The sequence below is a fragment of the Chelon labrosus genome, assembly GCF_963514085.1.
Source record: "Chelon labrosus genome assembly, chromosome: 4".
In the NCBI taxonomy this organism is placed as follows: domain Eukaryota; kingdom Metazoa; phylum Chordata; class Actinopteri; order Mugiliformes; family Mugilidae; genus Chelon; species Chelon labrosus.
This window is the reverse complement of record NC_140340.1, coordinates 9,480,060-9,491,958: the sequence shown is the minus strand read 5'-3', so window position 1 is coordinate 9,491,958 and position 11,899 is coordinate 9,480,060. Positions and strand designations below refer to the sequence as shown.

The 11,899-nt window shown below is 42.1% G+C and overlaps 2 protein-coding genes across 2 annotated transcripts; both read right to left on the bottom strand.

Annotated features, from left to right (window-relative positions):
• Positions 1 to 109: 109 nt before the first annotated feature.
• Positions 110 to 4,907, bottom strand: ccnd3 (cyclin D3). Its single transcript, XM_084542364.1, has 5 exons — positions 4,568 to 4,907; positions 4,251 to 4,466; positions 1,759 to 1,921; positions 734 to 873; positions 110 to 479 (listed from the first exon to the last, which is right to left on the bottom strand). Exons 1-5 carry the CDS (start codon positions 4,778 to 4,780, stop codon positions 282 to 284), a joined length of 930 nt encoding a protein of 309 aa, XP_084398490.1. The 5' UTR covers positions 4,781 to 4,907; the 3' UTR covers positions 110 to 281.
• A 696-nt stretch (positions 4,908 to 5,603) lies between these two features.
• On the bottom strand, positions 5,604 to 11,762 carry bysl (bystin-like). The gene is made up of 7 exons (XM_084543150.1): positions 11,394 to 11,762; positions 10,944 to 11,097; positions 10,711 to 10,849; positions 10,327 to 10,460; positions 10,051 to 10,211; positions 7,508 to 7,610; positions 5,604 to 7,369 (listed from the first exon to the last, which is right to left on the bottom strand). Exons 1-7 carry the CDS (start codon positions 11,656 to 11,658, stop codon positions 7,015 to 7,017), a joined length of 1,311 nt encoding a protein of 436 aa, XP_084399276.1. The 5' UTR covers positions 11,659 to 11,762; the 3' UTR covers positions 5,604 to 7,014.
• Positions 11,763 to 11,899: the final 137 nt, after the last annotated feature.

The window sequence follows — 11,899 nt, the reverse complement described above, 5'->3', positions numbered from 1 at the left end:
CATCCATTCAAACTCATCAGAACTTCATATTACAATAATAATGTACAAACACTGCTATCAGGAATTAATGAAATATAATAATTTCTTTCAAAGCTGCAAAATACTTTAAAACATGCAGCGACAACAGGAGTTTAAAACAAATCTTAATTACTGAAACCGCTACAATGAAGAGTCTTTAGATGTGTAATAAACATTGACACAGAGGACAATGTGACATTTTAACCTTTGATTCGGGCTTCGTGTTCCATCAAGGCTGTAAATTTAGACTCCATCCTAATCTTTCATTGCAGGGAGGGGTGTTCTGGCTCAATTTCCCGAGGTGGTGTCACCGGTGTCAATAAAACATCCTGAATGTCAGCAGGGGTGTAGCTGATCCCTGAGCTGTGCGCCTCTGATCGGCAGACACTGTTCGGGAAACGGGAGGGCAGGCTGACCTCTAACACACTCCATAGCTGGTCACAGCAGAGGAGGAGAGCGCTCTGCTCGGGGCCAGATTTGAGAGAAAAACAATCCTGAGTTCATCAGAACGGACATGGCTGCACATTTAGTCACGGAGAAAATGTTTCAACATGTGCATAGACACTTTTATTTGAACATTTAAAGGTTGACTTGTGCTTTTTCTACTATTTGACCAGGCTGCTTGCAAAAAATGCAAGCACGGCCGTTACTGTTGACAAGGGGGCAAAGTCAAAAGAGATATCATTTAAATATGTCAGTTAAACATTACCCTTACCTGGTCAGTGGCCAATAGGTTGGCCAAAAGCTTCATCACTGAATCAGAGGAAGCAGCGTCCACCAACTTTAACTTCTGTAAAGCAATGTTCACACAAGCACAAGCAACGGAGGAGGGCAGGAAGACCGAACACCTATAATCTGGGGATAAGGGGCAATTAGTGTATATAGACCACTTACTTTACACACACAGCAGTCATTACGTTTACATCCTTCCACCAGCTTCTGGAAAGCACTGCAATATTTGCACATATCAAAAAACCTGTTGATATCCAAGTCTTTCATAATGTTTATAAGTAGGTATGTGTACAACGCAGACAGCCTGTCGCCAACTCACACAAAAACCTCGGTTCATATTCTGAATGTGCTGTTTGTATGCCCAAAATGTCCTCCTAAAACTAGACTACTAGACTACCGGAAGTCAGTAAAGGCAAGACGGTAGACAATTAGACAGACGCCATCCATCGTAGACACACCCTGACAGACAAGGCTAAGTGCTTAAAAGCAGACACTTCCCAAAACACAACAATCTGATATCCATGTTGCTTCAGGCAGGAGAAGTGCTGAGACAAAAAGTCTGGCATATAGTAATTTCCCTCAGCACTTTTCTGAATAGGTTAAAATGTCGAGGCCCGGGAATCGACTTAATTTTACCGGCTGTAACGTTATAGTCGGTTTGAGTTGGCGCTAACTGACTGTATCCCTGTGACCTGTTGCCTCGGGCTGCATCACAGAGATTCGTGGGAAATCACCCAGTTGAATAGTGTTTGCAACGCGGGTCTTTCACAGCGGACAATGCAGGATTACACGAACTCAGCTCTCTGTCTCCTAAATGAACCGCTGACACATCGCAATCAAAGCTAAGGCTGCTTCGTGCCTATTGTTCACAATGCTCATTATCTAAAAGTGCGTTACCACTGCTACTGTTTCAAGGGATAAGAAACAGCTGCTAATGCATATTGTCTTCTGTTGTATTTTAATCAGGAAAATCATATCATGTGTAGACACCTCAGTTGTGTAACTTACCCATGGCTGCAAGAGCGATGTAGGAGTGAACATGCTTGCGCGTGTTTTGAAGGTGCGGGGGTTGAACAAAGGGGAGAGCATGAAGAATTGGCTCCAGGAAGTCAGAGGGTACCACAGATGCCAGACACCAATCTAACCTGGACACCACTGCCAACTCCCACTGCTGCAACACACACAAATTCCTCTAAACCAATGCACCATCAAAACACCACAGCAGCAGCACTCACACATGCAGACGTGACTAAGAGTGTGGGTGTCATTACAGATGAAGCAACACTCTGTTCATCCTGTTTATTTTCCTTTGAGATCAAAAGCTTGTTAGTCATTCTCACCTACATGCCTTTAGTGTGCCACAGAGAACTTGTTGGTGCGTCTTTGTTGCTAATTTTAGCTTTGCTTCTTGGATATACCAAGACCTGGATGGCTGAGTACTTTCACAGACACAGCTGGATTCTACCTTAATGTTCAAAGCTCTTCTAAAATGTCCTGGACAAAATGATCTTTTCAAGCACATTTTCGTCTTCAATTAATATCACAGGCATCCTCAGTCTTATAATCTGCCGTTCAGCCGATTTAAAAGGAGGAAAGTCCTCTGCAAGCTCTTTGGTATCATTTTGTGTGCCTCACTGAACAGGAGAAAATAGGGGGTTATCTGAGGACACAGCTGTTAATATTATTAGGAAGTCAAAGGTTCATGGGACCCTAGCCAACATCTTTGGATGTGGCCAAAAGAGGAAAACTGACCCCACTTTGAAGAGAAAGTTCAAATCGGGGGGAAAGGCACTAAGGAAAACTTCAAAACAAGCAGACCTACAAGATCAAGGTACAACCGTGCCCATTGCAACATATGTTGGTTTCAAAATAAAAACAGGTTCTAGAGTAGAAGAATCAGGAGGGAAAAAAAGATTGACCAAAGTTTGTTAAATGCACATTAAGAAGCCACAATGTGTCTGAAACTAGGATCTTTTACTTCAGCTCTGTGTTCGCAGAGGAAAAACAAGTCATCAGACACAAGGTGCATGACTGAGCACAAAACACAAAACATGTTTCACTGATTTACTAATCATTTATTGTCACTTCCACAATATGTTAAAGTGAAACTGTGAAAAGAAGCCAGCAGACTCAGTCGTGTTACTGATGTGTCTGCTACAGGATGCCTTTAAACTGTGCAGGGCTAAATTCAATCAGATCATTATCATGGCATTGTCATTCAGCAGGATAATGACCCGATAACCTTAAAGGGGAACTGCTGTTTTTTTACAACCTGGACCTTATTTCTGGCATGAAATATAATTGTTTACTCACCCATATGACTTTTGTGTAATTTGTGGTCCTTCGGGAGATATTGAGATCTGTGTATATCCATATAGTGGGAGTGACTGGGGCACCGCAACACAACCTCTAAATAAAGCATTATCTGCCGCGAAACTCACCAATTTCACCAATATTCTGTTATCGTACACTCGTGCTATTCCCAGCTGAGTCCGGAGTTACCTGTTGTCATCATCCGGGGTCTGTAGATTGACCTACAGACCCCGGATGATGTCTTCTGACCTGGATGATGTCATCCCTGAGCACCGCACGCACCCGCGGCGGTCGGCTTGTTTACCTGTAATTTGTAACTGCTATGGTTTGTCCACAACAGATAGATAGATAGATAGATAGATAGATAGATACTTTATTGATCCCGAAGGAAATTCAAGCATCCAGTAGCAGTAACATATATTGAACATACAATACAAAAACTATATAAAAAATAGACAGTAACTAGAAATAAAATGTTTTATACAACTATAAACTATGTTAAAAAATATGAAGTGACCAGTAGAGGTAGAAGTTGTTGTTTTTTTTATAAATATGAGAACTACAAATGGGGAGGACTGTGTGCAATTAAATTAGGCTATAAACTGATGAATGAAATGAATAAATGAACTGGAGTGTCCAGTAAGTAGTGCAAAAAGATTTGTCCATTGTCTATTGTGCCTCCTGCCATCACTGAGAGCTGTTGTACAGTCTGATGGCCAGGGGGACGAAAGAGTTCTTCAGTCACAACCTCAGAATCGGAAAAATATTCAGCCATGTTGCAAAAAACTAGCAGTAGCAAATTACAGGTGAACAAGCCGACCGTCAAGGGTGCGCATTTATATAGGGGCTGTGTTTCGGTGCCCCAGTCACTTCCACTATATGGATATACGCAGATCTTAATATCTCCCGAAGGAATACAAATTACACAAAAGTTATATGGGTGAGTAAACAATCGTATTTTATGTAGTGAACAGTAGTTCCCCTTTAATGCCCTACTTTACAGCAGAAAAAAAATGAAGGTGATTAAGTTTCTATAACAAATCAGCAACTTTTATTAAGTTGTGCATTATTAAGGTATTGATTCAGTGCTTTTGAAACACTGCTGATCAGTGATGGTGTTGAATTAGATGTGGTTGTCAACTCTGTTTATGGGCAGATGTAGCAGAAAATGGAGATAATGTATTTACCAGGATGTCTGAGACTGAAACAGAGCAGTCGGTGTAGATGCAGAGCTTGCTGGCAGTCAGGGGGACAGTCTCTCTCATTTTGGAGGCCAGAAACATACAGACTGCTCCCAAAAGCTGCAGCTTGGACTTCTCAATGTCAAAGCGGCTCAGGTAACAGTCCAGGTAATGCACCGCCTGTGGAAACACTTCCTCCTCACATTTCTGCTCCTCACACACCTGTCAGACAGTCCTCTTGTTTATTTCAACTCCCAAGTGTTTTACATTTTTATTTTTATTATTATTATTATCATGGAATAGCCTTACAAAAGTTAGTATACCTGAAACATCCACACTGCCAGCATCCGCCTCATGTACGGCCGAATGTCAGTCTGAACTCGGTCAAACATGGAGGACGGCCTGCTGGTCTCCTCCAGGGCCCGCAGGTTGTGCACTACTCTGAGGTCGCCACTTATTGTGAGGTCGTTGGCCGCTCGGAGGACCACACCCCGGTCCATTTCACCGCCATTAACTGTGTCTTTAAAGTTGTCCATCTTCAGAAATGTGCACCAGGTTGATGCAGTAGCGTCAATCAACCGTTAAGCTAACGTTAGCCGTTAGCGCGTCCATGACACCTCTAGCTAACGTTAGCTAGCTTAGCTAACGGTCCTGTAACTGCTCTCAAAGTGCCACGTTTAATTTAAAGCGTCTTCGACATTAAAAAAAATATATATGTGTATTGTTTGTAATGTTTATCCTACATCCAAAATGTATCGGACTCTCTTGCTTACTTGTGGACGCCTGTTATCTAAAATGTTTCTTGTGATTAGCCGTGAGCTAAATTTGTACCAACCAGGAAGAAGTTATAAGTTAGAAATAAAATGAACTAGATATACACCACTGCAATTTAAAGGCCGGCTACTTATGTAAAAGTGTATTAGTATTGGTAAAACATTTACTTTAATTATAAATAAACCAGTACATTTACTTAGTAAATTGGTCCCTCTGAAAGATATATAATTTCATTTTTAGTAATGAAGTATAAAAATATAGTTCGGTGAGCTATGTGAATTGTGACACAAACTAGTTGTTTATAATATGCCAAAGAAAAAAGTTGAAAAGCACTGGTTTAAAAGCCTGTTGTAGCCCACTGAATTTATTATACTAAATCTTCAAATTAAGTAAAAAAGGTGTTCGGTCGTACTGATTTATTTATTTTTTTTTGCTGAAAATTCTGCAATTTAGTTCAATATTAGTGTATTCATCATTTATATCATCAGTTTCTACTAATAGATTCCACTTGAATATTTTCTGTTTATATATTAGTACATTATGCATCATAATATATTGCAGTAGAAATAGTAAACATAGAGTGGTAGTAGAAATACACATCTTTATTTTTATTAACATAACGTGGAAGTGACAATAAACTTGAATTGAATCTTAAATTGCTGTTAAAACGTGTTTTGTGTGCTCCAGTGATGCACCTTGTGACTGATGAATTGTTCATAAACACAGTTCAACAAAAATAAAGCACCTGCACCTGTCAGCCACAATATTAAAACTCTTAACAGGTGAAGTGAATTACACCGGTGAACTCATTACAATGTAATATTCCTCTGGGAAATCTGGGTCCTGGTGTTTGGACGTAGATGTTACACATGAACCACCACCTGAACATTGTTGCAGACCAGGCAATGACACTCTATAATGGCAGCGAGCCACCCCAACAGGCCAAATACACCACACCACACCGCAAAAACTGCTCTGGAATGGCTCAAGAAACATGACATGACAACTGCTCAAATCCAATCTGACTGAACATCCCAAGGATGAACTGTAACAAGCCCAATCCATGGAGGCCCTAATGTGCACCCTACAGGATCAAAATGACTCTGCTGCCCATATACCAGAGGCAGACTCCACGGGACACCCTGGAAGGTCCTGTGGGAATGCCTCAGTGGGTAAAAACACAAGGGGGACCTACGCAGTATTGGTCTTGTGGTTTTAAGATTGGGGCCGGTTGGTATTTTTCCATGCAGGTGAAGTAAAGTCGAACTACTAATCATGCCATGATGCCTGAGCTGACGCATGACAGATTAACCTGTTAAGGGGCCCTTGACAAAGATTTGCTGGGGGGGCCCCAACTGACTCCCACCTGCTGTCACAAAGATCCAATTAGATCTTGCAACCAGACTTCCTGTTCATGAAATACAGTATGTGTCGATTCTACAAGGGTCTTGAAAATGGACTTTGACACAAGGGCCATATAATTAATGTGGCTTATTATGCAGGACTGAGGTGATATTATACTTTAGTGGTGCAAATAACCATCATTTAGAACTAACCAATATCCCCGATAACAGTGAGATTGAATGAACCTGGACTTTTGAGGCTCATTGGTAACTATATTTTACCTCCTTTCTCTGTAATGGTAGAAACAATAAATGGAAATCAGCGACAAACCTTTTTTGTGGATTCACTTTGATTTTAATTCAAACTGTTGCTTCAAAACAACAAAGTAGCTCTTAAATGTACACAAAAAACAGTCTTTGTATTGCCAAGCAACCACTGAAATGCAGCTGCTGGGAAAAGTCCAGAGACTCATGATCTACTAATGTACTGATCTGCATCTGAGTAAACAGCTCTGAGTTTCAGCTCCGAGACACTGTGATGAGTCACAGATATGTGAAACTACTCTCTCAGAATAATGATGGAAGATTCACCAGAAATTCTTCTCTTGCCGAGGAAGATGAAGGAGGACGATGACGCGTCAGACGACACTGACTCAGTCCATTTCAACTGTAACAGGGAGCCCTACTTCAAGATCCCTCGACTCCGAGTTCTGTAGCTCCCTGCGAATCTCTGCAGAGATCTGAGGGTGCGTCTGTATCTTCAGCAGCTCCAGCAGGGCCGTCTTCTGTTCGGAGGCCAGGTCGGCCTTGTAGCGCTGAGCCATGGTGAGCAGACTCTGATGCCACAGCACAGGAAGAACACGTTTTTCACTGCGGAAGGAGAGGAAGTGGGCCACCAAGGCATCTAGGACACGGAAAGGCAGGGCGTATTTCTTGTCGAGCAAGAGGCGCAGAAAAATGCTGTTGGCACCGTTATACTCCATCTCTGCCAACTTAAGCATCGCAGCGCTGAAAGACAGGAAGGACAGCGAGGGTTATATAACCTTGAACTTGCCCGTGTTACATCACATAAAGATTTCAGTGACAGCTGGCTGACTGCTTCGTCAAATGATGGCACAGTGTGTGCTCAGAGAAAGGAAGCCCCACCTGGAGTGAAGCACTGGGATAGAGCACTTCGTGAGTATGCTCCCGATGATGATGGCTTCCCTGAGAGTGCACGTTCCGGATTCACACAGAGGGATCAGGATACCTGTGTGGCAACAGAGGTATAACATATTAAAAAGCGTACTCCACCAAGTTTGCATTGTGCTGCACTTATGAGAGACAGGAAAAAAGACTGGAACCTGACAATTAGTCCCTACATGTCACAAAGCACCAATTCTTGCATGAAATTACGTCACGTCTGAATTTCGCCATTGCACAACATGATAGCCCAATGGAATCCGCTGATGATGACAAAATAAATTACTTCTCTGATAACTGGAAAAGGTCTGGTTATTCAGTGTCTGACAGTGGGGAAGTCGCCGTGCTTTGTAAGGTTTGTAAAACTAAATTAAGCTACAGTTACAGCAGAAGTAAGTGGGAGTGATTCTACGAGATTCTGTTGCCACATCCCAGCTCCAAAACCTCAACTAAAAAGCAGCTGCTTCGTTTTCCAGTGTCACCTCACATGACGAGACAGGGAGGAAGCATTTACAGAAGCATTTACGAGAATTAATATTTCATAACTGGAAAAACATGACACCCATTTACCAAAAAGGTTTGTAAAGATGTTGAAGACTTTTCGATTGCAAGTGTGAACTACCGAGCTGCAAGTATTCATACGCGTACACACCGGGAGAAAACTAATAATTTTATTCTTTCCTCATATTGTCCAGCACTGCATTATGTTGCAATACAAAAAAACTTCCCCAAAATCTGATTGGGAAGTTATTCACAAGTCAGGCTGAAGTAATTTCAGGGTTGTATCTGAGAGCAACACTGCCACTTAGTGGTGATGTCCAGCATTGACTTCTTAAATATGGGTCACAGGATGTTTTGGGGGAAATACTCTCCCACTAAACTGGGGCAACTTGTGAACACGGGACCGACAGGATTAAAGAAAAGAAAAAAGATCTTCAACAATCAATTCTGGATTTATGAAGAATGACTTGACCCAATTAAATCTGAGAGTCTTAATTACTATGCTTCCAAAACCAACGGCGTTGTTTACCCTGCGGACGACGGTTAATCCTCAGGCTCCTCCGAATAAAACGTCTATATTTAGTCCCGAAATTAGAATATGTGACATGTCCCAGGAAGCTTGCATTTCCTGCTTTGCAACAAGCGGACAAATCCTCTCACTCATTCAGTTTTTTTTTTCTTTCCTGAGGGTCACACGGAACTAGATCTTATCTTAACAGGATTCAGAGCATTTAATAACACAATATCCAGTCATATCTAATGTGATGTCTACTGTTCATAGACCTGAAAGACATACAATTGTATGCAAAGAAAGTACAGCCACTTACAGGTATATAAAATGCAGTTACTTGATCTTTTATTATGTTAAAAAAATGGGAAACCCAGCCCAGCAAACATCACAGCTTCCAATTGTTTTCACATCCAGCTATGAATCCTTTTAGTCTTAATTTAGGAGTTGTCAGCCACTCTTTAATTTATGAGATATTTTTGCCTGTCTAGCTCACAAAGCATGCTTAAGATCTCCCCACAGTTTTTAAATGAGGTTGTGGCTCCTGATGAATCTGGAGGTCTCCTTTACATCATATATTTGAATGGACAGTATGTCTTTAACCTGTATAAACTTATTACTATTGCATGTTCCACCTTAACTGGAGGCTAAATAAAATGTGTTTACAGATATAAGAATAGCGGTCACTTTTTTAGACATTTGCAAAGTGCTGTGTAGTGTAAAATCTGCTCGAATTAGAATTAGAATTAGAATTCAATAAATAAAGATGACGCAAGATGGAGCAAAGCTTTCAACCACATCGATTCTGCCTTCATTCATCTCTCAGTAGAGTCCCTATAAATGAAGCCAGTAGAACCCAGTTTATTCTCCCAGATGCTCAATCAGATGCTAAGAGGAGCCACCGGGTCAGAGAAGTTATACTGTGGAATTGTCACAGCGGACGACTCCAGAAACCAACAGTCCCTCGCTGATCCCTTCTATCACACATACCCCACTGCTTCAGGGAGACGCAACAAAATAACAAGGGTGGTGTGGATGTTCTTTGCCAATGATTTGCAGGTCTTTCCTGTGGCTGGATTACAGAGTGCCCTAATCCCCGACTTCTATGACACAACATCCAGAGGTACAGAAAACAAACTGGTTGGAGCACAGAGCCTACAGATTGTTGGAACAGCTAAGTGTAGACTTGGAAAGTGTAGTACTCCAATCCCGTCCACTTAATGAAAAAGCAGTAGCAATTGTTTTTTTTTTTCCCACAACAGCACCACAGTCCACTGCGTTTTGACTGGGAAGCAACTAAACCCAAACCAGTCCCCCCCAAAAAAAACGAGGTACGTATTGAACCGTGGACTAACTGTACTGTTGCATCCCTACAAAAGCAGTTTTCTTCCGAGTTGTTGCCTTGCATATTTGTTTTCCTTTGGACAGAGCCTGGCTGGGTGTTTCTTCCACTCTGAACTTAACACACAGACACATCCCTCAAAAGTTTCAGTCTCACCTTTAAACCATGCTCCAGGTTTGAAGAGGGCCTTCTTTAGAGCACTGTAAAGGTGAAAGTTGAGTCGTTTGTACTCTGCAATGTCATCCCTGACTCGGGGCAGCAGCACCAGGTTGTAAAATCGCTGAGCCATCCGCTCTTTCAGATTTGAGGAGAAGATTCTATTTTTAAAACATGGAACATGGGAAAATATGTTACGTTGTGCTAAATATGAAAGTTAGGAAAATGCCGTCTGGGTCAAACGATCGATCAAATCTAAATGAACCAGGAAATCACCTTGTTGCTTGGTACATGGCAGCTGCAGTCCAGGTCTCAGGCTCAGTCAAATACAGAACCTGCTCCCAGTTTGAAAGCGCCGGTATAATTTTAAAAGCCTTCGGCAGTTTACCGCTGCGATATTTTGACAGAACCTGAAGCAAAGAGAAATAATACCGTCATTTAAGTGGTCTACACATGGACTCCTCCAACAGCCAGCTACACACAGGATCTATTAGAACGTCAGCATGTCTCTGCATACGAGTCATTTGTCCCAAATATACTTTCTCAATCTTACACTGGGGTCAGTGACTACATGCACGTATAAATATCTGCTTTTGTTTGACTACTTCTCCCATTATACAGTAAAGTACATGCAGACAACAACGTTTCAAGACAACTCACCTTACTGACACCTTTGTACACTTCTATTATTCTCGGGTCGAGCTGGGGCATCGGGCGCCCCGACACCTCCGACATCATCGTCCCCACCTCAGTCTGCTTCTCTGTGATCTTCTCCATGATGATGTCGGCCAAGGTCCGTCTACGAGAAAACACAGCTGGGTGTTAGAACCAGAAACAGCCCTCATCATCCACAGCTGGGTTAAAGGTTACATCAGGATTATGTAGCATCTTGCCTAACGGGAGGGTTTTTATTCATGAACATCTCCATGGCCTTCTCATCGTCGGGGTCAACGATGACTTCTGTGTCACACTCAGCATCGTCACCATCACCTGCTTCTCCCAGCGCTGGCCATTCCTCATCTGACTCTGCATCCTGAGAGTCAGGGCCTACAATTTGATTACGGCACAAAGATGGGGAATTAGACAATCACTATGACATAAACTCTGTAGTTATGTGATGCTTATAAATTAAGTCAATCATTTGAATTTGCTTAAGGTTATTAAACAGGTTTAACATGTGTACTTCAATAATACAGGATATACATGAATGCAGTGTTGTATGATTCTTATTGCATTACATTTATTGAGTAGATAAGGATGAACATGCAAGAGTATTAACTAAAATTCTGTCCCCACCAGACTCCATTCAAATATCAGTGAATTTTACTTCTTTTGTACATTACCGAGACTAGTGACCGGTGCTTTTTTCTTCTCCGGTGCCACGCCATATTCAGTCTGGAGCTCCTCTTGCTGAATTCGGGCCTGCTGTAGGATCTTCCGCGACAGTCGCTCGTCTACGTACTTGTCCTCGTTTTCCGCCCGGCTGTCTCTGCTCTTCACTCGGCCTCGGGCTCGTATCGTGTCCGCTTGGAGGATCTGGTCGGCGAGCGCCACCGCTCCCCCGCTCTTCTCTCCTCCTCCACCTTTAGATTTCTTTACCTTCGGCATCACTGCAGCTGGTCTGAGGTGTCGGTGTGTTTTGTTAGCATGTGAGAACTAAAGTACAGACTTTCCTACGACTGTAAACAGTCATTCGTTCAACACGTGCAGATGTCCGCTGCGAAGGAAGTGACGACATCACGTCGCGTAACGTCCAATTTTCTTAAAGCTAAAAAACAAAATATAGTTCAAATTACAGTTTTATTTTTGTAGTAATGTTTAATTTCAGTGACTATAATACTATCCAGAA

Bases quoted from the DNA above. Each gene is read 5' to 3' on its own strand.
- ccnd3 (XM_084542364.1), bottom strand. From the start codon at position 4,780: ATGGACAACTTTAAAGACACAGTTAATGGCGGTGAAATGGACCGGGGT. The intron at 4,467-4,567 runs GTATACTAACTT...ACTGTCTGACAG, and splicing joins TGGCAGTGTGGATGTTTCAG to GTGTGTGAGGAGCAGAAATG. The intron at 480-733 runs GTAAGGGTAATG...GGCCCCGAGCAG, and splicing joins ACCTATTGGCCACTGACCAG to AGCGCTCTCCTCCTCTGCTG.
- bysl (XM_084543150.1), bottom strand. From the start codon at position 11,658: ATGCCGAAGGTAAAGAAATCTAAAGGTGGAGGAGGAGAGAAGAGCGGG. The intron at 11,098-11,393 runs GTAATGTACAAA...ATCAAATTGTAG, and splicing joins AGCACCGGTCACTAGTCTCG to GCCCTGACTCTCAGGATGCA. The intron at 10,850-10,943 runs GCAAGATGCTAC...GTTTTCTCGTAG, and splicing joins AATAAAAACCCTCCCGTTAG to ACGGACCTTGGCCGACATCA.